The sequence below is a fragment of the Phaethon aethereus genome, assembly GCF_964289735.1.
Source record: "Phaethon aethereus genome assembly, chromosome: 1".
NCBI classification, from domain to species: domain Eukaryota; kingdom Metazoa; phylum Chordata; class Aves; order Phaethontiformes; family Phaethontidae; genus Phaethon; species Phaethon aethereus.
Window position 1 is genome coordinate 155,411,746 of NC_138575.1, and position 27,997 is coordinate 155,439,742.

Genomic DNA, 27,997 nt, shown 5'->3' on the forward strand with positions numbered 1-27,997 from the left:
TGCAAAAATGATAGCCTAGATCTCTGCGTAATTTAAACGACTGCGATTCTTGTCACCTGAACTGGGATTACGCTGAGCTACAGCAGCTGGGCAACCGTGAAAGCGGGTAGACCTGCCACCTGGAAAATAACCTCCCATTCCTACCGAAAACCCGCCTCTCGCCAGGGCCGCGGTGCTTGCCTGGCTACTGGCACGGCTCCGCGGGAGAGCCGCGCTGCGGAGCCACCTTCTGCCTCTCGGTTTGCCCGCCGGGGGGGCAGCGAGAGGAGCGAGCGCTCCCCGCCGCGCCAGCCGGCTTTCTGCTCGGGCTCCGGGGCCGGTCGCTGTGTTACCTCCGCCTGCAAAGACTTTGGGGAGCATCAGCATCCGCCCCCCCCGCCCCCTCGCCTGGCCGAGCTCCGGCCTGACCCACAGACCCAGCCCGGCGGCAGCCACCCTGCCGCGCAGGGGGTGCGGGGGCTGCCTGGACGCACCACCCAGCTGCCCCGGGGCAGGGCTCAGGCGGAGGGCCCGGGGCCAGGACGGGCTGTGCTGTGCACGGAGCTCCGGCCGCCCCTGGCGCCGGCGGAGGGCGGCGTCAGGAGCGGGGCCGGACCGGGCGTAGGAGGAGCCGGGGCCGGATCGCGGCGGCTCCGGCGGAGCCCCCGAAGTTTGCGCTGCCGGCGGGGGGCGGCCCTCGTCCCGCGGCCGTCGTCCCGCCCAGTCCGGGGCTCCGCCGGGCGGAGCGGGCCGGTGGGCGCCCGGGAACCGGCCGCCGGCAGGACGGGCCGGGGCGGGCCGCGATGAAGAAGCCGGACGGGAAGGTGGTGCTGCTGGGGGACATGAACGTGGGCAAGACCTCGCTGCTGCACCGCTACATGGAGAGGCGCTTCCAGGAGACGGTCAGCACCGTCGGCGGCGCCTTCTACCTGAAGCAGTGGGGGCCGTACAACATCTCCATCTGGGACACGGCAGGTGGGACCCACGGCACGGCGCGGCCCCTCGCCCGCGCACGGTGCAGGGCGGCCCGGAGGAGCGGGGGGGCGGGTGTGGGGGGGGTGGTGTGTCCTGGCCCTGCGGGCTCCCGGTGTTTCCCGGCAGGAAGGGCCCCCCAGAAACTTGCGGGGTGTTTGGCGGTGGGCTTGGGTCCGGTGAGAGCGACGCTTGCCCCTCCGCCCGCTGTTTGGGTGCTTGCTGTGAGGTCGGTCACCTAAAACGAATGATTCGGCAGTAGAGCAAAGTCTGAAAAGAAATGTGTTTTTGATGGGCCGAAAGGGACCTTACAGCTGCTAATCTCTGGTAGTTTTTGGACCCGCTTTGCTAAATGCGGATGTACAGAGAAGTTTGCGATGCCTGTTCGCTTTCTTTCGCCCGAGTGGGTGCCCGTTGGCTGCCAGCCGAGACTGGCGTTAGAGAGGTCACAACTTCTGTTTGTCGCGTCTCGCTGCACGCTTTCAGATGTCCAGTCGATGCCAACTGTTGTCGGACTCAGACTTTCAAACCCACGCAACTCACGAACCGTTCAGGTGTGGCTCGCTCCGCTGCTGCAGCAGTAAGAGCCTGCACGTAAGAGCAAAAAGCTCCGAGAACGTGGGCCGCAGGCAGTTTGTTTCTGCCTGGGATAGCAGGACAGGGCTGCTCGGCCCGCCGCGTTGCGGCAGGTGGCATCTCCGGGGCGCAGGAGGGAGTGTGGGCTGTGGTCTGGAGTCCCGGGGTGGAGGAGGTGGGAGGGCATGGGCTGGAGAAGTGGTTTGTGGTCTTGGTCATATGGATATCTTGCTCTTGATTATTAGGTCAGGAAGCTCTGCTCTGTCACAGAGAGGGACAGACTACTCTGAAAAATGAGGTCTATGAACGTTCTTGCCTGTTAAGTCGCTCGTGGGAGAAATATCTTTTTCAATATTTTTCGTATTTTCATGTTTGGACGAATTTTTAAAAAATTCATTAGTGGCAATATGAAGAATGCAGATTATATATTCTTGTGAAACTTGGGGAGCTGCAGCATTGTGCAATATTCCAGTTTCCTCTGGGTGACGTTTGGGAGGGAAGTTCATTTGCTGTGTCACTTTATGTCACAATCTAGTCCAAAATGGCTTTTCCTGTGTCAGGAATTGAGAAGGAGGAAGGAGGGAATGAAACTGCTGAAAAGTTATGCAGAAACACTTTCTGGATGGGGGGAGGAGAAAAGAGCTTTCTTTTCTTGGATTTCTTAATCTATTACTATGATGAAAGCTTGCTAGCAGTAGCTGTTTTTTAAATGCACTTTCTATGTCCTTTGCAGTATCTTTTAAAAAATTCTACTTCAGTATTAGAATTGACATGTTTTACTGTGGGGAGTCTCTTGCGGGCAACTGCTGCTTGTTTCTAGTAAGCCAGACCCGTGTGTGTGATTAGCAGCAGTCTTGATTTCAACAGAATAATTATCTTGGTGATATTGTCCTTTGGTGATTTCCCTTATGCCTTTCTACTTTTTTTTCTAAATCATATACTATAAAGTCTCCCAGGCTTTGTCTTCTGGTTTTAGAGTCCTCTTTTTCAGTCGTTTATACTCGGTGCAGTATTTTATTCAGCATTAGTCGAAGATTCAGGTTCCAGCTTTATGTGGGATCTGGAAGGCTCCGGAGGTGGTTCTGAATGTGCCAGGTGAAGTGCCCAGGCGGTACCTGTCTCAGGGCAGCGCAGGCGTTCAGGGCTCATGGCCGTCCCAGTGGCCCGGCTTCCCTCTGCACCCTGGAGCAGGCCCGCTGCCGACGCTGCTGCCTGTGTAGTACCGCAGTAGAAGCTCCCGCTGCTTCCCGAGCCTCGGCGGGACTCCCATAGCAGGATCGCTGGAGCTGTGTTTGCGCAGCGCCAGTGGAGAAGGGGTGTTGTATTGCACTGCGGGTGGCATAACGCGTCTTCCTCGTTCTGCTCAGTTGTTGGCATTAGCGTTGAGCCCGGCGTCCCCTCTCTTGTGTTTCCGAGGCAGGTATGGACCCTTGCACCGTCTCCCTGTTGACTTGCGCTCCTGCAGAACGATGGAAGTTGCCAGGACTGAGCTAGACTCTGTTGGGGCCTGTGCACTCTGGTTTACTAACAGCTCTTATTAATCTTCTAAGAAATAGCAGCTCCCAGAGCACATACATGCTTTCTCCTTCCTGGTGAAGAAGGAAGGGACCTTGTGGACGCTGCAACACAGATGTTAAGTCAACAAGGGGATTCAAAAGCCTGCGTTACTTGTTTTATTTTTATTTTGTGTGGACCTTATGCTTTTGCTGGCAACAGCATATCTGCAATCCTTGGTCTGTGGGTCTTATCTCTCCGTGGTGTCACTGTCTTATCTCTTATATCAGGTGGGTACCAAGTAAGTTTGGAATTTTTGCAATAAGGAGGAGTTTAAAATTTAGCTCTTTTGTCTATTTATTAACCTTACATTGCTTACTACTGAATTCTTGTGAAGCAGCTACAGGGTCATCAAATACACATACGTTGTTTTCTCTAACTGTGTGTGCGTAGATATATAGGGGAGTCCGGAAAGAAAAGATCAGGCCGGAGATGAGAAATTCTTTAGCACAAAAACATGACAAAAGTACGCTTCAGTGTTTGCACCCATCTTACCTACCTAAATACTGAGTGCCGACTCAAGACGTCTGTCTTAATGCCCCAATAGTGCTTTACACAACGTACAATGTAGAAACATGGAAGATTTGGCCTAGAAAATGAGGGGTTGCCTGGTAGTAACCACTATGCTAGTTCAGTACTCTAGTAAAATACACAATTATACAAGGTTAACTGGAATGCATGTTCTTTTTTAATTTTCTTAGTCCATGTTATATTTAGTGTGTGAATGTACATTTATTTTTGCGGTTGCTTGTCAGCTTTGTTTTGGGGACTGTTACTTCCATAGAAGTCCCTTATATTTGGCTTTCAGTTTAGTTTGGATGGTTATTTGTTATTCTGGTAGGGGTTAGGCAGTTGGCTGCAGCAATGTAAACCTCGATATGCTGAAGCTTCATTCCCGGAACACAGAGTTTTGTTTTTACAAGGTTAGACTTTAGTGATTGATGAGTGTATCTGCAGTAGCACTGATGGATCGGAAGTTAAGTATGTGTGGATATTAGTACTACATCAGTTTAATTGCTGATCTTCTGATTTATTGAAAATACGTGTCATTTTTACTCATCACTCCATTGAGCTTGCATGACTTCTCACTCTGTTATTCAGAAAAATCTCACATTTTTTTCCAGGGAGGATTAAATTTGCTTGCCAAAGTGCTTAAAATGTATGTTTCTGTGTTGTTACCACTCAATAAATCACAGAAATGCACACCTGACCTACCAAGTTAGGGCTGAAGTGCAAATCAGTTATTCTAGGGAGGACTCTTCTGGTTTTACATTCACACTGTTCCTTATCTTGGAAAAATCAGCTGCTTAGTCTAGTCTAAACCTTTCATATTCTTCTCCACAAGTCATGTAAAATGGGTGTGCAGAAGTTGTCAGCCTTGATTATTTTTTAATGTAAATGCTCACGGCAAATAATTCAACATTTCTAGTTTTCCAATCTGATGATTGAGAGAAGTTATTTGGAAATTGCATTCAACTCAAGGAAACAAATAAGCCACAGATGAAAGAATACTTGGGAGAAGTATCATATGCTTGCCATGGTTTTTATGCTCTTTTTTTCCCTAGCCATCTGCTTTTGACTGTTTCTTCATTGCCAGAGGCTTGGATAGATGGTCTTGTGTCTGACCCAGCATGGCTGCGGTTGTATTCTTGGTGCAGAGAGTTATTTATTTACTCCTTAGATTCTGACACTACAAATTATATTTGCTTGTTTTCTGTTTGGGTCAGTTAATTCAAAGGAACTAAAAAAAGAGAGAAACTGTAAACTTTTAGCACGTTTTAAAGGACTAGTCTGCTGGATAGAGGCCTAGTCTCTAAAGCATTTGAGTGTATGCTTTGAGACCTTCATAGCAGTGTGTTTCAAGTAGTATTTTTCAGAACCAAGGAAGGTAAGCAACAGCAACAGCCAGAAGAACTTTCTCATGTGAAAGGATCCGAGGTTGGAGACTCAGGATGGCAAAGCTATATATATATATGTGTGTGTGTGTGTGTGTGTGCATGTATATATCTTGTAGGCAGCGCTGACAGCAGCTGCAGAGTAAACCAAAGCTTCCTGCTGGGTGTTGATGGCATGCAGCTCTGAGCTAGCATGTAGCCTTTTATCTCAGGCAGCACAAACACGTCCTGAAGTTCTGAGGGTCTCGGTCCTGCTCCACCTTTAAACCTAGAATAGTAACGCATGGTGGCTGCAGCTAACAGTTTTGTGGGAGTACATAATTCAGGCTTATTTTCTGATGCCTTAATATTTCAAAAGGAAAAAGTTGTTTGTATGTTGGCTTTCAGTCTCTTTAAGTTGACGTTCATTCATCTGGCGGATAAGTGGCACCCAGCAGCAAGATTTCTTAATTATTAGTGGCCAGTGTCCCCTGTGTTGCTGGCTTGGTATTAAAGCAGACGACTGGTAAGTTAATGACAAGTATTTCATAGAATTCACTTCATGATCTTGTAATTGTATTTTAAGAAAGAGGCTGGGTTTTGAACTTACCAACCGGTAGTCATGCAGCATGGTAACAGGGATATGTAAAGGTTGACTGGGAAAGCAAACTTCCCTTCTTTTCCTTCCTCTTGTCTTAAGCTAGCTGTCTAAGCTAGCTCTTTCTACTTTTTTCTTCTGTGAATATTCAGCTATCGTTTCATATTTTTATACCCCCTACCGCTTTATTTTGCATCTGCAGATTTTTCATAGAAACACTGTCCTGGTTTCAGGACAAACCATGACAAACATAGAATCATAGAACAGTTTTAGTTGGGAAGGACCTTTAATGGTCATCTACTGCAACCACCTTGCCATGAGCAGGGACATCTTCAACCAGATCAGGTTGCTCAGAGCCCCGTCCAACCTGACCTGGAATGTTTCCAGGGATGGGGCATCTACCACCTCTCTGGGCAACCTGTGCCAGTGTTTTTTAATGTGACTTTTGAGTTGTCAGAGATAATAGGGACAAGAGAGAGAAATATAGCCTGGGAAAGGCTTTTCTATGGCTTGGGTCAACCGCAGTGTATCTGTGCAAAAAATGCTTACATCTCTTGTGAATGGCTTGCTGCTGTCTGATGGATCGGTGCTGGTGAGCATGTGTGAATTGCTTGTGGTTTCTGATCCCTGGTGTTTCATTGGCAGGAGTGCAGGCCACTGCCTCTGCTGAGCTTTCTCGGGCTGGGTGTGAGTGTTCAGCTGGTAGCAAGGGAGGAACCTAACACTTCTTTAGTTAGGCTTTGAGTCCCTTGACTTTGTTTTTTTTTTCCCAGTACTTACCTGCGTAGATGCACGCTTCTTTCTGCAGGTGTGTTTCTCCTGGGAAGGGGGTGACCCAGCAAAGTTCTCAGGGGGAACTTGTGATGGGGTGTGACTTGGTCCTTTGCGGTATGCAATCGGCCCGGGTGGGCTGGTCTCCCGGCCCCCCTGGAAGCAAACGTTCCCCAGTGCGGTGAACAGTGTACAAATTGGCTGTAGGTAGGGAGGAAGCATGGTCCTCCATCATACTGAAACAGAAGAAAGAAAGAGTAGGGTTAAGCAGCATATTCTCCTCACAACTGAAGATCAGTTGTAGCTACTCTGATATTCTTCTGCTTTTGACTTCTGGAAGTAGAGGACTACACTGGGAGAAAAGCAGCTACAGATGAGACTGTTAGGTAGGTTAGTCAAAGCCAAAGAGGACTCTTGAGGCATGTGGGAAGGCCTTTCCAAACCAGGTGAAACGGTGACAGAGTTGGGTGTTGCTGAATGTGTGATGAGGTGTGTTTAACTGAGGAGGTCATTTGTGGAAGGGTTTAGGCGATACCGCCTCAAAAAGTATCTTGGGCATCAGGCATCATGTGGTGACAAAGGCTGCTCAGATTGTACCTGTGCTCGAGAAGCTGGAACTTAACAAGATACAAGAAGAGGCTGGAATTTAACAAGATAAAAGATGGAAATTATGGAGAATAAAATGTCTTAACTTTGTTGCTGGTGAGACACAGCTTGGGGGCCAGTTGTGACCAAGAAGTGCTCTTTTTTATTTTTGCTTTTTGCCTTTGGGAAGATTATCCTGCAGAATATGATGTTGGCATCTGCGTATTAATTGTTCATAATTGTTGCATGTAGAACAATGACAGCTGAGGACCAGTGCCTCAGACATAAATAGTGCGGCTTCCCTGGGATTACTGTGTATGGTTATAGTCCCCACATCTTGAAAAGGAAATCGTAAGAGCGGAGGTTCAAAGGGACAGTATGGTTAGCTGCCAAGAAAAATCTCTTGTGTATGTGGGGGACCCCCCCCCAAAGAGAATTAGCTGTCAGTGAGCTCTGTATCTAAAGCCTCTGAAGCAGGTTCAGAGGCTAAACGTAAAAGTTTAGCTTTAGACCATCCCTGGAAGCGTGGTTTTGTTGTTGTGAAACAGTGCACCAGATTACTTTTTTCTGCAATGAATGTTTTCTGAAAAGAGCAGAATTAACTTGGGAAGTGATAAAAATACAAAGAAATAATGAATTGTCAGGAGAAAGTCCTACAGGAAGTTCTACTTTCAATGTCCCACAACTTAAAAATACAATGATACACAAGTGAAGTCAAAGGTGGCAAATTCACTGCTGCTGAAAAAAAGTGCTTTTGTAAGCAAATAAAGTAAAAATATGGAAATACCTTGTCAGAGGGAATTGTAAAAAATATGCAAACATCAAAAAGAAATGGGAGACAATTAAAATTAACACAGTTTGTTTATTCGGCTATGGCTAATTCACTTCATTGAAGGAAGAATTTTGTTCCTAATGTGTAATTTTAGTACTGGCTCTTGGAAAGGTAAGCTAATGGGGAGAGTAAGCCACTTCTTTGTTGTAGGTGCTTGATGCAGGCCAAGATAAATGTTGGGTATGAACCTCTGCAGTAACTTCTGTATTGCAGCCCCCATGCTAAAACCCAGCTTTGCATGTGGTATTTAGTAATAGCGTGCAAAGTGACTGCACTGTTCTAGCCTAAGTGGGAAACTACTTGACAGTTCAGTGAGACTCTCTCTTGAATAGTATCAGTGACCTGAGGTCTGGGCCTGGCTGAAGCTGTTTGGTGTCATGCCATGGCATTGCAGCTTGCTGAACACTAGTAACTCTGGAGTCCTCAGTAGCACCTCAACTTCTATAACAAAATAAGTTGTTTTTGTTTTCTAATTTTGGCCTGGAGAGAGGCATGAGTTTGAGAGTCATACTGTAAAAGTGGGCAGAGAGGTTAATATTGACCATTTTCAAGTGCATCTGAGCAGATGGTGGAAGGGAGAACAAGAATATACGTTTGTCTAGTGTTTGGTGCATGGCCTATGTTCTTGGTTTTCTGTGAAAATTTTGCATCTTGGCTTTGGCTGATATAAATGAGTTTGTACAAGTCCTTGAATTGATTGAATTAGTCTATTTTAAACCCGTATGTTAAAGCCCCAGATCCTAGGTTGGAGTGATACTGAGAATCTTCATAATGAACAGCGTGTGCCTTTGGCATCACATCCTGTCTGCCCTGCTTACTGAAGGAAGAGGTGTATTTTCCAGATATCTCTGTCAAAATTGACTTGACAGCTGAAAGGCTAGTTTAAGTGTTAACTGTCTGTTTTGTGACAGTACTGAAAATGTGTGAGAGGGAGGCATGAACAAGAGAAATGGTTAGTCAAACAATGTAAATGCAATGGTAAAGCTGCTGACAAAAATTGCAGATATATGGAAATTCATCATCGTGGTGGATTGGGAGCAGGTGGGAGAAATTGTAGAAAATTTCAGAAGGGTATCCAGGAACTGGATGATTATTCGCTTCAATAAAAAAGGTCCCCTAATAGGGTATGTGCGAAGGCTTAAATAGGTGTTCTGTGCAAGACAGCACGTTATTAATGCCCTGTTGCACTCTTCAGTTTGACTTTAATATTTGGGAAATGCATACCTGAGCTGTCTAAGAAATGACCACTCTTTCAACACTGTGGGCATGTGGGGGAAAACATGGGGACAGGACAGGATACTTTTTTCCCCAGTAGTTCTCTCTAGCTGGGTAGATAGTGTTGTGCAGAAAAGCAAAAAGCTTCATTAGCTGTAACACAGAGATGAATGGGTACAAAGTAACTCATGTTCACCCAGTTCTGGTTATTTCTAAGATACCTGGCCCATTCCAGAATGAAAAATGAATAGCTACTTAAAATTAGTATTGCATGTTTAGATGCCTGAACTTCGGCAGTCTGTTGTGGTGCCTTTTTCTATAGACTGTGCAATAAACTTCTACTCTTTCCTTCAGAAGGAAGGTGACGGTGTGTGCTTGCAGTACAAGTACAGGGCAGGTAACTAGCTGTTAGCTGGATGGTTTTACAGTTACTTCTTTGAGCGCTCATGTATGCCGAGTACTTTTCTTGTTTCGTCTCACACATATATAGACGCTACGGTGCGCAGGTGTCAAAGCCAGGCAGACTTACAGCCAGCTTCACAGTGCCTTGGCTGAGCTGCTTCTGATACTTAGGCTAATTTAAGTATCTTTAATGGAACTGCAATCACATCTTGTATCATAGATGAGTTGTTTGCTTCACTACAATTATTGTCTCATGTTGAAGGCACTAGCCATGTGAGCTTCCAAGTGATTTTTCCTGTGGCAATGTTTCACTGGCTGAACTGGAGGTGAACTTGGTAATTCCTTGCTGGAGTCACGTTGTGCTATTGCAAAATATCCAAACAAGTAACCTTTATTTGGGTCTCCCATCGAGAGAAAGACGCTGAGTCTGTGGCAGATACATCTGGAGCTATTAAAAATTATGGAACAGAAAGAATAATTTCCTCTCCCAAGTCTGAATGATTTGCTTTCTTCCAGGTGAACACTGGGTAGAACAGCCTGGGATTTGATCAAAAGGCATCAAACTTGTGATAAATTCCTTTTCCTGCGCCTGTCATATTAACTACAGCTTCATATGCAGTGCCTTGAAGACATGCCTTGGAAATGAGATTTGAACTTAGCCATTAGACTTCGCTTATGCAAGTGGTACTGCTGAGAGCAGAGGTAGTCAAAGGAAATGAGGGTTTTTTTCCTATTAATTTGAATGAATTCTCAGCAAAAGTAGTTCGCCATCCTTCACCACAGGAGAGCCAGGATAATATCCTTTAGGACAACCAACTCAATAAACATACAAGATTTCCTAATTCTTCTAACCTACCTGGGTGTGGAAAAAAAAAAAATCTAGAAAATAACTTCTTAACATCGTTTTTAAAGGGAGAGAGACCATCAGACATGTTTGTGAATCTTCTGGTATATCTTTCCATCTCTTAGCAAGCAGACTAGAATTGAAGTTGGCTTTGCATGGGCCACCAAGGAGCCATTCATCAAAAAACTCTGCTGGCAGCCTAAAGACCTCCGTGAGCTTGAATTTATTAGTGTTTTATAGACAAAGCAAAAAGAGGAAAATGTGTACTTGAGCTTTTGCCTTCTAAGCAATTCCATAAATTGGAGCAAAAATACGTTTCAGTCTAGTTTGTAGCATGGTGGAAACTTCACGTACCGGACTCCAAGAGGAGAGACATTTAACACTTTCAATACTGAAAGCAGGCTAATGTCTTACTATGAATTAAGCTTCTGTGCTTTCAGGTTGCTTCTGTTCCACCCTTTCACAAATTCTTTTTTTGTTTTTGCTTTTTTCTGTCATATAAATAACTCATCATATCCTCAGCTACAGAGAATTTTCCCTTTTTTCCCTTTTTTCTGGTCTACAGGTTAATGAAGTGAAGATAGGAATAATTTTGTTCAATAATGATTAAGCATCTGATGTAGATACTTCTCCCTGTTCCCTCAGCGTCTCCTGTTGATCCACTGTTTTTTTTTTCCTTAATCTGTTACGTGATTTAATATTCCTAACCACTGTTATTGTATTTCAGGAAATTCCTATAAAATACAGAGAAAAGATGTTGTCTAGCCATCCAACTGCTCTTATATACTTAGTTGAAAAATAATGGTCTTCAGTACAGCGGAAATAGCAGCATATTTTTGTTTTACATTCTGCAGCTGATGACTACTTAGGAATTTTTAGTTATGTATAATATTTGACCATAGATTTTTAAATACTTGAGATTTTATTTTTCTCTTAATTATATAATTATCTGTAAAAGGAAGGATGGCTTAGTGAGACCTTCAGGAAAATGTTCTTCCTCTAAGAATATATTAACTAGAAATCCCAAAGAAACAGTTTGAGAGGCGGGGCAAGAGAAATGAACGTGTAGTACACTTCATGAAGAATGTGAAGCCCAAGTTAGGTAGATTGAAATAGCCTTTAAAACAAAAGAAATGTCTAAATGTTGCTCATTGGCTGGATAATAATTTCTCTACATGGAGTCAACCAACTTTAATGTCTGCGTAAGCTCACGTTCCCAATCCACTCAATGACAGCAGTATAAAAACATACATGTGTGATGTTCTGCCCTGGTTGCAATCACCTATGTTCTATGACCTAAGTTCTACAACCTTCAGCTGAGCTCCTGCTCCCTGCTTCCCGTTCCCCAAGGGGTTTGGGCTGACCGACTTCCCTTTCTGGTTGTGCAGGTTATGTCAGCGATGGGGCTGAAGCTTCACGCAGTTTAATGCCTTATGTTGTGAAAGCCCTCAGAAGTGCAGTTTCAGTTCTACACAGCGGGGTCTCTGATCTGGATGTACAAATCTGTTGTTGCTTTCTTCTTAATTGTTAAAGTAAGAAATAAGGTTCTCTGTTACATTTTAGACTGTGTTTTGTTTATTACTTATTTGTTTCCATTCTCCAGCTGGCATTTGCTCTCAAATAAAGCAAAGATTTTGGTTCATTCAGGAAAGGGAGAAATGACCACAGTCTGTGGCAGTTTATAATTAAAAAATGAATGAAAGGAGAAGCCCTGTGTAGTTGAGTCGTTCTCTTCCAAGCTTCATAAAAGGGATCATCAAATCTTGTGGGTTGCTGCAAGTGAGACTTTAGGTGTTTTAAAACAAAACAAAAAAACCCCATTGGTATAATAAGAGTGATTTTTTTTTGTTTTTTTGGTTTTTTTTAGGCCCCTGCCCCCGATACAGGCTGTTTACTGAAAAAGTAAATCTCTAATTTTGTGAAACTGAAAATATATTGAACTGCTCAGCGCTTTCAACCCCCACCAGTATGATTACTTCTTATTTTTGAGGAGGAACAAACACTCCTATAAGACTGTCTTTAGGACACGAGTTTTCCCTCCCACAGCAGATAGCTATATATATCACATCTGTATTGTTTCCTTTATCTCCTTTCCTGTTCTAGCATTGTGTGCCCTTTCCACACTGTCCCGCTCAACTTCTTCAAGCCTTGGAAGCCCAGTGGAAGTGGAATAGTTGGTGTCTATCCACTTTTTGAGTGTCAGAGCACTTTGTGCCCTAGAGATTGCTGCCTCATTGCCTTAATTGTGGAAGAAAAGGATGTAATGCATGCAAATCTGTAGGCAGTTCTCTTTTGGTAAGTCGCTTCCCCTCATGGCATGAGGGTTGAGTGGGTAGACATTGGACAGTGGTAACTTTGCTCTTTATAGCTTATTCTGTATAGAAAGTTCAGAACTGAGTTGTTTAGGGTTTTTAGTGCTATTCCCTTTGTGCCAGGTTGGAGAACATTAATGAGGCGAGATTGATTTTTACTGTGCCTGTTTTGTGGTTTTTGTTTCTTTAATCCTCAAATTATGCCTCTAAACAGTGAATACTAAATATGCTTTTAAGAGTGTAGGTAAAGAAGCCAGAAGTGGAATGAAAAGGGAGAAGTAGTGCTGGAAATGTAAAAGCCATGTGTTCATCTTAGTCAGCGCAAGTTCTGAAAACACAAGCCACGCGTCCTGTGATAAAATTATCTGAACGAGGTGAACAAGTTTTAAGCGCATTGCTCTAAAACCCAGGCGACAGCTGTATGTCTGGCGCCATCTCCCACTTTTGGTACTTGCTGAAGTCAGCCCACTGGGTCACTGGAACATCTTCCTGCTTTTGACAAATAGCAACTATCCAGAAGTAAAGAAGACTTCAGCTGAATATAAATTGGTGGTACTTGGTAAGGAGTAGAAGCAGTTGGAATTTTCTTGAGGATACGTTATGTGTGAATGAATTGCATGTGTTCTTAGTTGAGAACCTGCCTATAAATGAACTGATGTGGAAACAAATCATAAAAATATGTCTGTTGAGTGGGCCTAGGTTCATGGCCCATGTTACTAATGTGAGTTTCTCTTCAGAAAATGAAAAAGTAGATTTTTTTCATTCAGTTTGAAAGATCCATGGCCTTTACTTCTACCCGTTTAGCAAGATTTAAATATTTTTTTAAATTGCTAGTGAAGGCTGGTTTAAAGTTAAACTTAGTGTTACAAATCAGGAGCTAGCATATAGTTATCTAGTACAGATGAGTTCCATTTCACTAGAAGATAGTTTAACCTTAAATAAGAGGCACTTATCAAGTATCTGCTGGGGCAGACCATCTATGGGTGCCTGATATTGATCTGATAACCATAGCTTCTTACGGTGTTTCGGACAGCTCCCTGTTATTCATTACGTGTGCAAGAATTATTTCTCATTTTTGAAACAGAGTGACACAGAAGGTCACTTCTGACAAGACAACCTGCCAGCTCTCAAATTCTCTTTGTTGTGAAACCCAGTCTCTGTTTTTCAGAATATGAATTTTGTGATTTGTAGACACTTTTTTTTTTTTAAATTGCTGAACAGTGATGACTACCAGCATTCAGCTGCTGTCTTGCACTTCTGATTTGTAAAAGCTGGGTCATTTGGAAGTACTTCTAGTCCTTCTTTTCCTGTCATCTACTCCTAATCAATCTGGAAAGGTACTAGTAGGAGAAAAGATTTATGGAAATAGTGCTTGAGGTAGTGTGTATATATGGGCTTAGTAATTAATTTTATCTCCAAAAGGAACCATGGCCAATATACTTGGGTCCCTCTCCCTATATTGTAGGGCCCCAGTGCCTGTACTGAACAAAGCCACGCTGCTGCTGCGGGAGAGGAGGATGGTCTCTCACTGGTCTCTTCCCATCTCTGGGAAAGGATGGGAGGGTGAGTTCCCAGGGGTGTGTAACTGGGTTGTCCTCAAAGTCTTCCAGGATGATTTCCAAAAGCTAAAAAGCTGTTGCTTCTGGTGCTCTGGTGCTGTGGTAAAATCACCCTGGAGATCCCTGAAGGAGCTTTCTGCAGTGTCTTAAAACCCTCTGGACAGTGTCCTGGGACGTCCCTGAAGCGGAACAATGTGCGAAGGTCAGCACTGGGCTCTGTCAGCCCGTCGCCGCTGCCAACGTGTCCTAAGTATTGACGGCAGGATGGAAAGAAGTGTCATTGAAGTGAGGCTGATGGAAAGTATGTACTGCCTTAGCTGATGTTCTTGTAAGTGAAGCTCACCCGTGGGTCTGTGAAAGAGAAAACTAACTTACTGTTTTTTCGTGTGGCTCCCCTTGTGTGGGTGTGAGCAAAAAAGTTTATAGCTGGACGTTGGTTGTTTGGTTTCCTATACTTGGGAAGGTATTTGAAGACTGACAGCCAGGAGGCAGAAATACATATGATGTGTTTGGGGTTAAAGTCATAACATAGAAAAAGAATAATGTTTCTAATACGTTGGACCATTTAGTTTTATTTATGGTTGGATACAAAACTTGAACCAAAGAGGATCTGCAATCAGTAACAATGATCTATTTTTCTACTCTAAAATGTCTCTGTCCTTAATGAAAATGTTAATGAACTTAAAGTTCATGGTATTTCCTCGCTCAAAAAATGGTATGGTGTATTGGATTGATTGACTTGGTATGTAAGTAGTTACCCTTCTGCAAAAAATCTTATAGGGAATTTTGATAAAAAAAAAAAAGTTGTAAAGAGATATCTAAGGCAAAGGCAAAGTATCTAATGAGGAAGTTGAAAACCCGAAGTAAACTTAAAACTGGAATAAAAACAAAGAAAACCAGGAAGCATTTGTCCTCTGTGAGGGAAGGGGCAGATGCTGACTTGTTAAGTCTTTGCTGAGAGCTGGCAGGAATGCCTGACAGGTGGTAGCATTTCAGACTGCTTATTGAGATACACTTAGGAGGGCAATCTCAGTTAACCCTACCCATCTCTGGATTTTTTAAATTTTTTTTTTTTTAAATCACACACCTGTATCAATGTTTGCTCGGGTGAACTGGAAGCCAAGTTAACTTGCCAGTTCTTTATTGAGCCATATAAAACATCCAACGTGTGTGGAGTGACCTGCTGCCGCTGCAATGCCAGTCAAACTGTGCTGAAATACACCCAGCCACGCATTCCTGCCTGAGCTGAGGACCTGCTGCTTAGGTTGAAGAGCAAACTTTGGGTGAGGGAGTGTGGGCTTTGAAGATCTGCTTTCGGAGTGACTCTGAAGGTAAGGACTTGGTCAACGCCTCTGCTTGGCAACCGCGTAAAGAAGTGGGCTCATCTGTAGTACTTCTTCCCCTGTGGAAAATGAATTGTAAACTTAAGGAAAAAGTATCAGTTTTCAGGTACTGGAAAGAAAAAACAAGCTGCTTTTAGAGCTCATCCTGTGGAAAATGAATTGCTTTTCTGTAGGAGGGACTTTTCTTGGAGGAGGTGGATTGGTATTCCAGCAGGCGTTACAACCAAAAGGCTTCTTGCACAACCCAAAAGCAAGCGTCTTACTTGGGCGAGGTTGTTATACAGCCCGTCCTGTAACTGGCCTCTTTCTTATCCACTGCTGAGCAATATTTGACTGTTGGGCTCTGCTGCTGCAGTTAAGTGTTCGGTGCTATTGCTTTCCGCAGAACTCTTCCAAAGTAAACCTGAAGGGTTTTTTTTTTCCCCTCGTGGTTTGCTTCCAATCATATCTTTCCTTGAGAAGGTCATCTGCCAAATGACGGGTTCTTTTTTAAGTAGCAGTTTAAAACTGTCTTTTAATTTCAGAAGAATTTCACATCGATGCTTACCTTTTACTTAGATTCAAAGTTCTAAATTCATCCTTGCACTCCTGCTCCCATTTTAGTACAGGCATACAGGAGCTTCATAAACTTAACTCTCAAGCACCCTGCTATGTTTTCTTTTCAGTAGAGACGGTGTTGATGCTAGATCTCAGCTGGAGTTCTGATGAAGCATTTGCTTGTAGACAGGATGATAATGTCCCATAAATCTGGTATGTCCTCATTTCTTTTGCTAGACTTCAGTGTTTAGATAAAACGTCTTCCTACACAACTGTGAGGTTTCAGAGGGAAATAGATAAATACGGTGTAATTTTTCCAGTTTGTGTTGCAGATGGACTTAAGATATGCTTGCTGGACTGGCAGGGCTAAGGTCAATCTTCTTCTTCTCTTACGAGGCAGTAGGCTTCCAGACAACTGAAGATGTGAATTGCTTAAAGCTTCTGGGGTTATTTCCTTCACTCAAAAGTAAACACAATAGATCAGGAGAACTAAACAAAAGGGTGGTTTGAAAAAACTAAGTCTTATCTAGCTAAATGAAAATGTTATTCAGAATTGCAGAGGTGTCAGTGGAATCTTTAGCTGCAAATAGTGTTTTTCTTTTTTTTGCAGGTCTAGCCAAAGTTTTTTGTTGGCGAAAACATGCTAGGTAGTGTGGTTAGGAGCTTTTTTCTATGTAATGCTTTGTGTTGTTAGGCATAATATGATTAAATTTAAAACTTTGGATAGAAAGCATATTGGTGGAGCAAAATTGGCATTTCTGTGGGAACTTTGATTTTGAAATTAAAATTCTTGTGAGTTTAGAAGCTTGGTTTTAATTTCATTATTATAATGGTAAGTTCTGATTTATTCTTTCCAGCAAGAAAAATAATTTTTTCTTTATGCAACAGAATAAATCCCAAGTACTCTTTTGTCACAGAAAAGCTGAAACTAGTTCATGGGCTAAATTTTGTAGACAATAGAGATCTTCTCTGATAGTATTTCTTCTTCTTTATATAGGAGTTGTGCAGCTCCTTTGTTTGGTGAAGACATTGCTGGTTGTAGATACCATGGGATATGTATTTAGTCCAAAGACACTGAGTTTGAGTTTCTTTGTAAAAAGATGACTGCAGGTAGAAATATGCAGGCTAAACAAATGTGCAAGGCTGCAAATGAAGAGAGACTAATGTGTGGAGTCCTGGTAACAGGTGAAGCTAGGTTCATTTGGGCAACCATATGTGTTTTGCAAGGTCCATTGAGTTGGTAGTAGGTGACAAACTGAGCTCTTGGTACTTCATGGTGTCCCAAACTCTACAAGCTGTTCTGAAAAATGTACCAAGCGTTTGGGAGGGATGAAAGTAGTGAAGAATTTAAGTAACCACATAGCTTTGGTGAGACTCTTTTACCGTCTTGGTTGTAGAATAATATGGAATGGTTGGAGAAGAGAGATATGAGTATGTTTAATGGCTTAGAGAAATCTGCCAGAGGCAAAGAGCCTGAATATGAAAAAAAAACGTTGATTTCTCTGGCCTAACAAGAAGGACGTTAAGTCATACAGGAATACCTTTTAGAGAAGAGAGTGGGGTTTTTCTGTTGGTGGGTGGGGTTTTTTTGCTTTTTTTTTTGGGGGGTGGGGTGTGTGTGGTGTATGGTGGGTTTTTTCTTTTTCTTTTTAAAATTTTTTCAATTTTTTAGAAGAGGATACATAATGAAGGTGAAAGTCTACCAAAATTCAGAGTCTGAAAATGAAATGCAGCAAACTCATTTGTGGGATATTAACTTCTCTTTCTTTGGTTGCTTTCTAAAATATAAATTCCTCCTCAGTCACAAGATGAGGACTGAGCAAAATTCTACCATCTTTATTCTGCAGGAGACCAGACTCGAATGAGGATTACACTTGATGTCTGGCCTTGCTCTGTTTTTTTTTTTCTTTTCTTTTTTTTCCTCTTCTCTTCTCTCCCTTGTTAATTTGATCTCTTCCTTCCTGTGAGTGTGTCCAACGGGTCTGTCTTTGGGAACCGGTAATGGAAGTCTTCACTGCCAGTTACGGAATGAAAATTGACAAACTGCTGTTCAGGGCTGGATTCAAAAAAGTTTCTAGGAGTATTTAAACTAGTTCATGACCGAATAATAAAGGATTCGACAAGATGACTGAGGGATGTTTATTATAGTTGAGGTGTGGATGAGAGGGTTTCATCTGCCTCTGCGGCTTGGCATGTTCTGCAGGATGCAACAAAGGATTGATTGGCACCGGTGTGAGCTGCTAGTCATCTGCTTTTAGTTTAAGTGCCTTCAGAAAGTGAAGCTTTTTTTTGGAAGAGTGTTTCTCCATAAACTGTCATGCAGTTAACTGTCAAAAAAGCACAGCAGATTTTTACCTGTGTTTCAGTTGTGGTTTCTTTAAAGGTGTGCTGAGAGTTAAAGCTGTATGTCTTTTGAGTCATTTCTTCAGCACATGGGAAATATGTTGTGACTAGACATACATTTTGAAGCTTCTGCCAACATATGCCTAGAAAGATAACCTTTTTGGAGGATATGAAATAAAACTAACCCCGCAGCAAAAATTCCCATTATTTTCTGTTTTGTCACTTTTATTAAACAGGGTTTGGTGTGTGCCCTCTTGCTGAAGACAAACGTATCGCAACAAGCCGTTGTCTTCAGATAAAGCTCAGATGATCCTGTAGATTGTTAACCACGTCTTACGGAGTTTGGTATGTGACGTGCAGCACACCACGCTGACATTATTCTTGCATAACTTCTCAGCGTGCTATTTGTCCTAACAATAAAAGGCCTATTTAAATGAACTTCTTTGGAAGAACTGTTTTATGTGAATTGTGCCAAAGTAGTCACTTTTGGAATGTTAGTTGAATTGGTGTTTTAATAGTGCTTAAAGAGTCGGTTGAAACTGCTTGACCCGTTGGTATAGTTCAAGTTTGCCAAGGGAAAAAGCTGTTCATGGAAAGGGCAGGGGCATGAAGGGGGTTGTTCTCCCAGCTGGTCAGGGCTGTCTTGAACGGGTTGTGCTATCATCGCTCTGGGTGCATAGAGCAAAAAATTAAAAAAAGGAAACACAGCCAAAATAGAATTATGAGCGCTTTTTACTGATGAAAACCATAAAAGGAGAAGCAAATCAATAATAGTTGCTGCTGTCATTTTGTTTTAGCTGGCTGTTAAAGTGACTTTCCTTTTGAAAAGGCTGTAAACTAGGAATAAGCTTGACTCTGTAAAGAAATAGAGATATTAGCAAAGTTATTAATCCTTTTAAGGGAAGGCTCACCTTCCAGAAGGTAGATGGAAGTGGCTAGAATTTTAGGGCAAAATCTTTTATGTACTTCATATTTGCTGGTCCCTGCTGAAACACGTCCTGCAAACCTTATTCATGGCGTGCCCGTTATTTTTAGTTTAGTCATTACATTCAATGGGGAGGGAAGTAGGTTAAAGGAAATCTGGATATAACTTTTTTCATTAAATATATTACTATTCTTAGGTATAGAGTGTAGTGGAATCTCCATTTCCAGTAAGTAAATGCCCCCTTTTTCTTTATTTCACATGCCTTCTAGTGATTCTTTTTGTTTGTAAAGATCCGTAATGGATTCCTTCCCAGCCATACTGGTGGTGATTACAACTCAAAAAATTGAATTCATGTGCTGCTTTTGTATTAGAACAAGCAAAGAAAGCAAAACCTCATACAGGATACAGGGGGTGGTGTTTGTTTTTTTTCTCTGTAGAGAAAAAAAATTTTGTCTTTATGCTCTTTAGAAACTTACTCTTTTTCCATCTTTATACTGCTTTCCATATCTGTTTCCATGTCTGGGTTTTTTTTTTTTTTTTTGTGAATTGTAGTAGGAGGTAGAAATCCATGACTTGTGGTTTTAGTGCCCTTAGCAGAAGCAGGGGAAGTAAAAGTAGGTTGCCTTTCTTAATGCACACTGGTAGTTGCTGGTGTGGACTAACCTTCCAGGGGGTAGTTGTCTTTTCTTGGCATAACGTTAATAGCTAATTTAGATGCCCGAAAGGGTGTTGGTTTTGTCATGTAAAGGAATGGAAATAAAGGTTGAGTTTTATTTTTTCCCTTGCATATTACAATGGAGACAGAATTCCCAGTAATAGGCTTTGATGCCTGGTGATGCTAAACATCTCATCCAGTTTTTCCTGAATACTATCATAGCGTCTCATTTTATTACATGGAGAATGTATTAATATCTGTTAAATATTCCTGCATGAGTTTGCAGGGGACAAATGTTATCCTCCAAAGAGAAAAGATGAGATTCATGGTCTTTTTTAGATTGTGTTTAAGAAATAGTCCTTTCAAACGGCCCTTCAGTTATTCATTGCTGTGTGTTTTTCCTCATTTTTGACTCCTATCAATATTTAGGTTCCCTAATAACACAGTTAAAACATAGCCCAAAATATATGTAATCTCAGACACTGCTGGATCACTGATGGTAGTTTAGTAGACTTCTAAAAAAAAGCCCTCTCTTTAGTATTTTTGTTTACGCAGAAGGGTGCTGCTTAATCTCTCGGGATAAAAGCCGTACTGTGGTACCATAGCTCATAAATTATAGTGCCGAGGCATTTCTTGTTTCACCAAAACCTTTCTCTGCCTCCAGTTAAAGAACTAGTTGGATTTTCTCAAGTAACTTATATCAGGCTCTTCAGACAAAATCAGATGTGTTAAATTGACTCTCTTAATATTCGGTAGAATTCTATTCTATAATCTGCTAGTAGATTGTATAAGATATCGGTATGTAAATTCAGCAGGGACTAGATTACAGTGACATAATGGAATGGCACCTCCAGATCAGGAAAATAACATTACATTCCTCTTGTATAACAGTGCACTGAACTCTTTGAGATCTGCCTTTTATTCAAATGTCATGGAGTTAAATGCATTAGAAAGCATCTTCTGCTTCACTGTTGATGGTTTGCAAGGCTATCCCATCTGTGGTAGACAGCTCAAATACATTGTTGGTTCCTTTGAGCTTGGGACTTGCCGCCATTTGAATAATGTGATTTTTTTTTTTTTTTTTTTTTTTTTTCCCCAATGGGAATATATTTGTAGCACTTGAAACAAACGTCCTGAGTATATTTGCTTTCCTGAATGCCAGCCTCTAGGGGAGGAGGAGACCTCATGCAGTATATTTTCTATATCTATATAAAAGCAGCGGTATAAATACCTAAATGCTGTCAGGCTTGGATCTTGGTAACTTTGGACATGAGCTTGTGAATAACAGCCATGGTATGGAGTGTGTGTGTGTTGGTGAGGAGAAGGAACCATGCATGCAACATGGTGGTGCTTTTATGTGGCTTTATGTTTTAAATTGGAGTGAAAAGAAGAATGCTTTACAGACTGAAGTTGTTTTAATTGTTTCCATTTATTGTAAAAGTGTGTTTGAATGACCCCCATTTTCTAAGACCAGATCTGAGGGGATTTAAGTAATTCATAGATAACAATTATGCAGTGGGGTTAAGTTCTAGTTCTTCCAGTGATCAATTTTTGTGTCCCAAGTGAAACATTTGTTAGTGGGGGTATGGTATTTCCAATATGACAATTAAAGCTGAATGAAGGACGGGACTCAGTTTGATCGTGGTTTCTTGTCTTGCCTAAGCCAGAAGTGAATGATTGCTCCTGTTCATGTGGCTTTCTTGCTCACACTGAAATGCTGTTTTGCAAAAGGAGCTTTAAAAGCCTAAAACGATTCACGTTTGTAGAGTGGGGATGTTTGCAGGGTCTTGGGAATGTCAGTCTCTTTCAGAACTCAAAGTATTTGTTCAGTAAATAAATAAAAAATACATAGATTTAAGGGAGGAGATGGTCTCTTTTGCCATTTTAAATCTTCTTTTTTTATGAGAGAGAGTTGACTTACCAATTGAGAGTAAGTTGCATTTAGAAATGGAGTAGGCTTGTCGCAATCATATATTACATTGAGCCTGCTTTCTTGACTGACTGTTTTTGATGTTTTTTCTTTGGAGAGCTATATTAAAGAATTTTCTTTTGTTCATTGTTCACTTAACCCATGTGGCTGTTATTTTCTTCCATATGTAGCTCTTTCTACTTTAAAACATGAAAGTGAAGCCCTTTGGGTATTAAGATCAGTACTTTCCTATGTTTGTGTTATGTTCTCCTTTGGCCAAGACATCCTTATCTAATTTTAATAACTTAAATAGAAGCTCCTGAAATAGGGCACAGTTCATGCCTTGAATGTTGATTCATATCTGAGTAATGAGTATAAATAAAATAAATGTCATCTTGAGTTTTAGTAAAGCTAGAGGTCTGTTGCATTCTGAAACTTCAATAGACACAAGTATACTTTATAATGTAGTATCGTGAATGTATAATACTAGGTGAAGGTGGAGCTTAAATTAATTTTCTAATTGCTCAACTGTAATTGTTTTGGTGTTTGTGTGTGTTTTTTTTTTTTTTGTTCCCCCCCTTGAGACTTTTATTCTATGGGGAATTTTGTCTTGGAGGAAAACCAAATGCTGGCATTTTTCTAATGGACCGGGAAATCATGTATTCAGACAGCTCCTGGATATGTAAAAATTGAGCTCTCCGGTGCTTTCTGACTCATTTGTTTCCACTAATTCCTACTTACGTCCTCCACGTTAATCCTTTGGGATGGAGAGCTTTATTTTTATCCCCAAGTAACCACAGGCATAGTCTGGTTCTTAATAAAGCTCCTTGCTTCAAGGGAAATGTGATAAAGCCACCTAGAAGAAATAAATATCAGTCTTGAACAAGCTAATGAAGAACTCTGACTTCATCAGTGTCAAAACTTTACAGCCTGACTCACACATGGGCAGGGGAATTTTCCTGAAACCTTCAAGGACCTTTAGTGTTCGTTCTTCGATAGTCGGTATGTATCTCGGTATACGTGCACAAACAGAAATCTCAGTTCCTAGCAAAATTGTTTCCCCTAATGTCCTTTGAAGGGTCACAACTTTATTGCTTTGCCTGCAAACAGAAGGAAATGCTGTTCCTTAAAAAGGAGCTTCTTCGTCTGCTTTTGTGGTCACGCGGATGTTCCCGCTGAGGTAACTCAAGAGCATCAGGGTCACCCTTTGAATCTTCATCCACTGCAGCTGAATCCTCAGCTCTCATTTCTTTCTAATACTGATTTCTGTGCTGTGTCACGGGTGTCATACTTTTCTCTTTTCTTTCCTGCGTGGGCTATTTCCTTAGGGCACCGTTCCTGTCTCTCTTCCTGTGCACTCAAGTTCAGGCTCTCTTATGAAGGACAATTTGAAAGGCAAAACCTAGCTGATACCCCCTGTTTGTGTCAATTCCTCTCTACTGTTGAGATTACAATCCTTCTTAAATTACAGTGAAAATCCTTGGAAGATAACATGGTTTATGGACTGAGAACTTTCTGGACAATCTTGCACTCTTGTTCATTTTTAATGCAATGTTAGTGTGCTTCTATTGCTCACCTTCGTGTACTTTTCCACACTAATGTTTACTTTAGGAACTCAGAATTTAGGATCCCATTTAGACCGTGGTATCAGAGTAATGACAGTACTTTTTTCAGTATTTTCTGGAAGACCTTTCTAGTTCTTTAGTATTTGTGGTGTTTTATTCCCTCAAGACTTCAAGTAACAGTCTGTTTTGCATTCTTGTACATGCTCAACACTGAAAGATTTAAAACTTGCTCTTCCTCTAGAGGATTTTTTGAAAGTGTGTGTGTATGGGAAGTTATGCTACTTAAGTTGTGGTGAAAGCCTTTGTAGAGGTGGTAGGTAAGGAACATTCACATCTGGCTGGAGGAAATCTTTTGCTGTCGTGAACATCAACAGCAACTTCCCAGGCTACTCTGGATACCACCCCAGGGATGGTGGGCAGGAGGAGAGCTCCAAGGAGGAGGCTGGGGCAGTGGCTAGCACTGCTCCTCTTGGTGGATCCCACAGTGGGGAGCTGGGAAGGGAAGGGGATGCTTGGTCAGGCTGTGGTCCCATCCAGAGGAAGTGTCCACATGGGCTGCTGCTGGGAGGTTGGAGTGCTGTAGGAGGCTGGCTAGACCAAAGCCTTAAGGTCAAGTCTCAGCACACTTTAAATCTAATCTTGCGTATTTATCAGGCTGGCCCCTTGCAAGGTCTGCTTTTCCCTTCTTTCTCCCTTGGGTTTCTTATGAGCTTTATGGTACTGAGGCCCATTTGGCTCAAAGTTCCTTAATTTGTTTATGACAACCATCATAGGACTTTGAAAATGTTTGTTGGCTGTGCTGCTCCTGAGTGGGTGAAGTCTCCAGCAGGGCTTCATATACTTGCTGGAAGAGCCTCTGAAAAGCTAATGGTGCTGCAGGTAGTGATATGGCTGGAAAGTTGTCCAACTGCTGTGAATAAGGCAAAATATAAAGATGAAAAGAAGAATCGAAATTTCGTTTTCGGTTGCATGGCTTTAAGAAATTTCCCTAATGTTGTGCCTTTGTGGTTGATTTGGTTTGTCTTACAATTCCTTTAATTGCAAATTATTTGATAGTTCTGCCGCTCTTCCCTGTTACCTTTATTTTTTGAAAGGGTGAAATTGTTGAATTCTTGAACTCAGGGTTTACTGTTTAATTTAGCTAACTGTGTAAATAGGTACGTGGTTGTAGTGGGACCACATGGGTCCAGAGAAAGAAATAACTGGCTATAAGAAGGGGGTGGCTGTTTTCATGGAATAAGGTTTTCACTGTAATGTCAGATACTATTTTGCCTGACACCTTGGGGACAGAAAATATATTAGCTTAAATACTTTGTGTAGTTTTGAGTTTCCACGTGTGAGGTTGTTCCAGCCCTTAAGTGCCAGAAGTGGTCCTGTACAAGGAAACTGCGCTGCAAAAATAAATTAAGGAATTTTTTTTTGTATGTAGATTGTGCTGTGTGGGTGAGCGAGAGAGACTCTGCATAATTCCTCTGACATAATTAATCCCTTATGCAAGGTAAATTCTTCATACTGTTTCTTTCCCCTTTTCAACAATATATTAGTTGTAGAAATAGCCAGTTTGTAGTTAGAGTGTAAAAATGTCATGGTTTATATTATGCTGTGCAAGATTAGATTAGCATACAAATTCCATTAAACAAGTAAGAGTATTGTTCTAGTACTCGGTTGCTGTAGCAAATGATTTTGGGGGCTGGATTTTGTGTCTTAGGCATCTGAAGTGGGGGAATGGGGGAGGATATATGTTCCACCGTGGTTTCCAGACCGCAGTATAACCAGGATTCGGATAAAAATGGAGTAGGTCATGGAACAAACTTCTAGTGAAAAATTGGAGACTTTTAAAAACTGTCTTGCAGTGTAACTGAAAGCACAACTTTGAACATGAGGTTGGAGGAAAAAGTATAAAAGCACTGGCCTTTTCCCTGTCCTACACCCCAGCCTCCCTTGCCCTTACCCAACGTACCAAAACAAGGGCATATCTATTTTTTTTGCCCCTTTTTTTTCTACCTTCCAGATCATTGCTTAAAGATTTTCTTTTGCTAGAGGAAAACAAATCAGAGGTTGTACAAAATTGCACAAAAGCAGTTCTCCGTGAACGTTGCCTAATGTTTTTCTGAACTCCAGTCATTGAACTTTTGACCTCTGCAGTGTCATATAGCACTTATTGCCAATTATTCACTGTGTATGAAAGTGTTTAAACTACATACATGATTTTTTTAAATGGGAAATCCTCATTTTCTGCATTATGAGAAAGAGTAAATAGTTGTTTCTGGGTTACTTTCTCTGTATTGGGCCTGAATTTATAGACATCTGTTTATACTCTTTTTCAGCCATTCACAAGCCTGAGAGGTGCCACTGTTTTTCCTCGTGCAAAAGTTTTGCATACTTCTGAGCATCCGTACCAGCTTCCATTAGACCTCTTTATTGTGTAGTCCGCACCTTTTCAAATCTATTTCTCTGGCAGTTACCAGAGTTTCACTAGGTGTTCAAGGTGTGGTGAGCTTTGGATTTCATGTTCTAGCTTGATGTTTTCCAGTTTTCTTTTACTGGTAATGACGAACACTCTGTCTTTCTTCCGGCCGCCATGGAGTAGAGGCCTGAAGTTTGTCAAAGGACTTACTACAGTGACTCAAAGATTTATTTTAAGTTCTATTCCCGACTGGAGATAGGATCTAAATTACTTTCACAGTGTGCATATTCATGTGCAGGTGTGTTTTCACAATATATACTGATACGTATTTGTTAGCATTAACTTCTGCCTTTCCTATTCTATAGTCATTTACAAGGATTTCATGATGCTGTAACTCATGGTGGTCAGTAGCTTTGTCCAGAAAATTCATGTAACCAGATCACTTCCAGATTTTCTGTAAACGGAGGCTCTGTGCAAAGAGACTATACAAAAAGAGCTGATGAATGATGATGATTCTTAAATGTTCAAAAGAGCGTAGTTGGCTCTTTTCTAAAAATCCTTTTTGTTTGTTTTTTTTTTTTTCTTTGTTCATTCCCACTTCTTTTCTGTAGTGACCTCAGGCTGACTCTGATGGCTGGTTGAAATCTAGTGTGTTTTATCTTTCTCAATTGAGTTTTGGGGAGTAAAGTAAATGTGCTACAGCAAATTCTACATGTAGCAGGTATTTGGGGAAAGTTGCAGTTCTTGATAGGAAAGGAAGACGCTGTTTGTATGTCTTCTGCCTCGTTTCCCTTAGTCCCTTTGCAACTACTGAAGAACATTGTTTCATTCTCAGAATTTAAAGAAGAGTCAATTTTGTCTTCCAAGAAACAAATTTGAAGGAGACCATCAAGGCTTAGTTGGACGTGCTCATAGATACTCGCTGACTGACAAGGAGGAAGAAATGTTTTGTTGTTGGTTATTGAGTGATGGTCAGGGCAACTTAAACTACTCTTAAAATGTAGTTAGGGTTCTCTAAATTGTGTGTGTTTAATACTCTAAAAAACGTGTGAGTACTTGTGGTGGGACAGATGCATATCAATACAGGCTATATATGGCAGCATTTAAAGCCAACAAGTATTTTCCTGTAAAGCCGATGTACCTGGAGAACTGCGAGCGTGCAGCATAGGACTAAATTGCTTACAAAATAATTCAAAACCTAGGAAGAAGTGGATTACTGGCTTTGATCCAGATTTCTGAACTGGATGTACTTGACAGTGTGTACTGAATTTATAGGAGTAATAAGTTCTAGCAGAATTTGAAACAGAACTTATTTTTTGTTTATAAACTGTTAAATAGGTGGAATGGGCCGACTGTAGATGCAGGCAGGGTAGTTGTTAATGTAACATAAAAAAAATAGTATGTAATTTAATTAAAAAACAAACTTTTTTTTTGCTTTCTGCAAGTATGAATGCTGTGTCACACTTGCTCACTCACTCGTCTTTACAGATTCCCTGCTCTGAAATTGAGCGAGCGATGAGCTGAGCTCTTCTGCGGTACTGTTGCGCTCTTAATGAAAAGCAGGAGGAAAAACCTGAAAATGCTACAAATAACATGTTTTTACCTTCACTGCTCCATCCAAGCTTGTGAAATTGGCCTAAAATTCCTTAAACTCTCTTACTTGGTGAATAATGTGGCTTCCAGCACACTAACTTTTTGTTGTGTTTAAACCTTTGCCAGGACGGGAGCAGTTTCATGGCCTCGGGTCTATGTACTGCAGAGGAGCAGCTGCTGTGATCCTCACGTATGATGTGAACAGCCTCCAAAGCCTGACAGAACTGGAAGAAAGATTCTTGGCACTGACGGACAGTGCGAGTGCTGACTGCATTTTTGCTATTGTTGGAAATAAAGTTGACCTCACTGATGACTGTGCTTTACCACCGGATGAAAATAGACCTGAGAAGTCTGTTGCCAGCTGTGGCTCGAAGGTGCGAAAACAAGTCCGTGCAGAGGATGCGATTGCGCTCTACAAAAAGATACTGAAATACAAAATGCTAGATGAGAAGGATGTTCCGGCGGCTGAGAAAATGTGCTTTGAGACCAGTGCAAAAACGGGGTACAAGGTGGACTACCTCTTTGAAACTGTGTTTGAGATGGTAGTCCCAATAATTGTACGGCAGAAAGCTGAGGGGCCACCGCAAACTGTAGACATTACTGACTACAAGCCAGCAAAAAGGACAAAATCTGGTTGTTGTGCCTGA

General features: G+C 41.8%; 1 protein-coding gene across 1 annotated transcript; it reads left to right on the forward strand.

Annotated features, from left to right (window-relative positions):
* Positions 1-618: 618 nt before the first annotated feature.
* On the forward strand, positions 619-27,997 carry RAB20 (RAB20, member RAS oncogene family; the record flags this gene model as incomplete). Its single annotated transcript, XM_082013795.1, has 2 exons — positions 619-954; positions 27,477-27,997. The coding sequence occupies exons 1-2, from the start codon at positions 783-785 to the stop codon at positions 27,995-27,997; spliced, it is 693 nt and encodes a 230-aa protein (XP_081869921.1). The 5' UTR covers positions 619-782.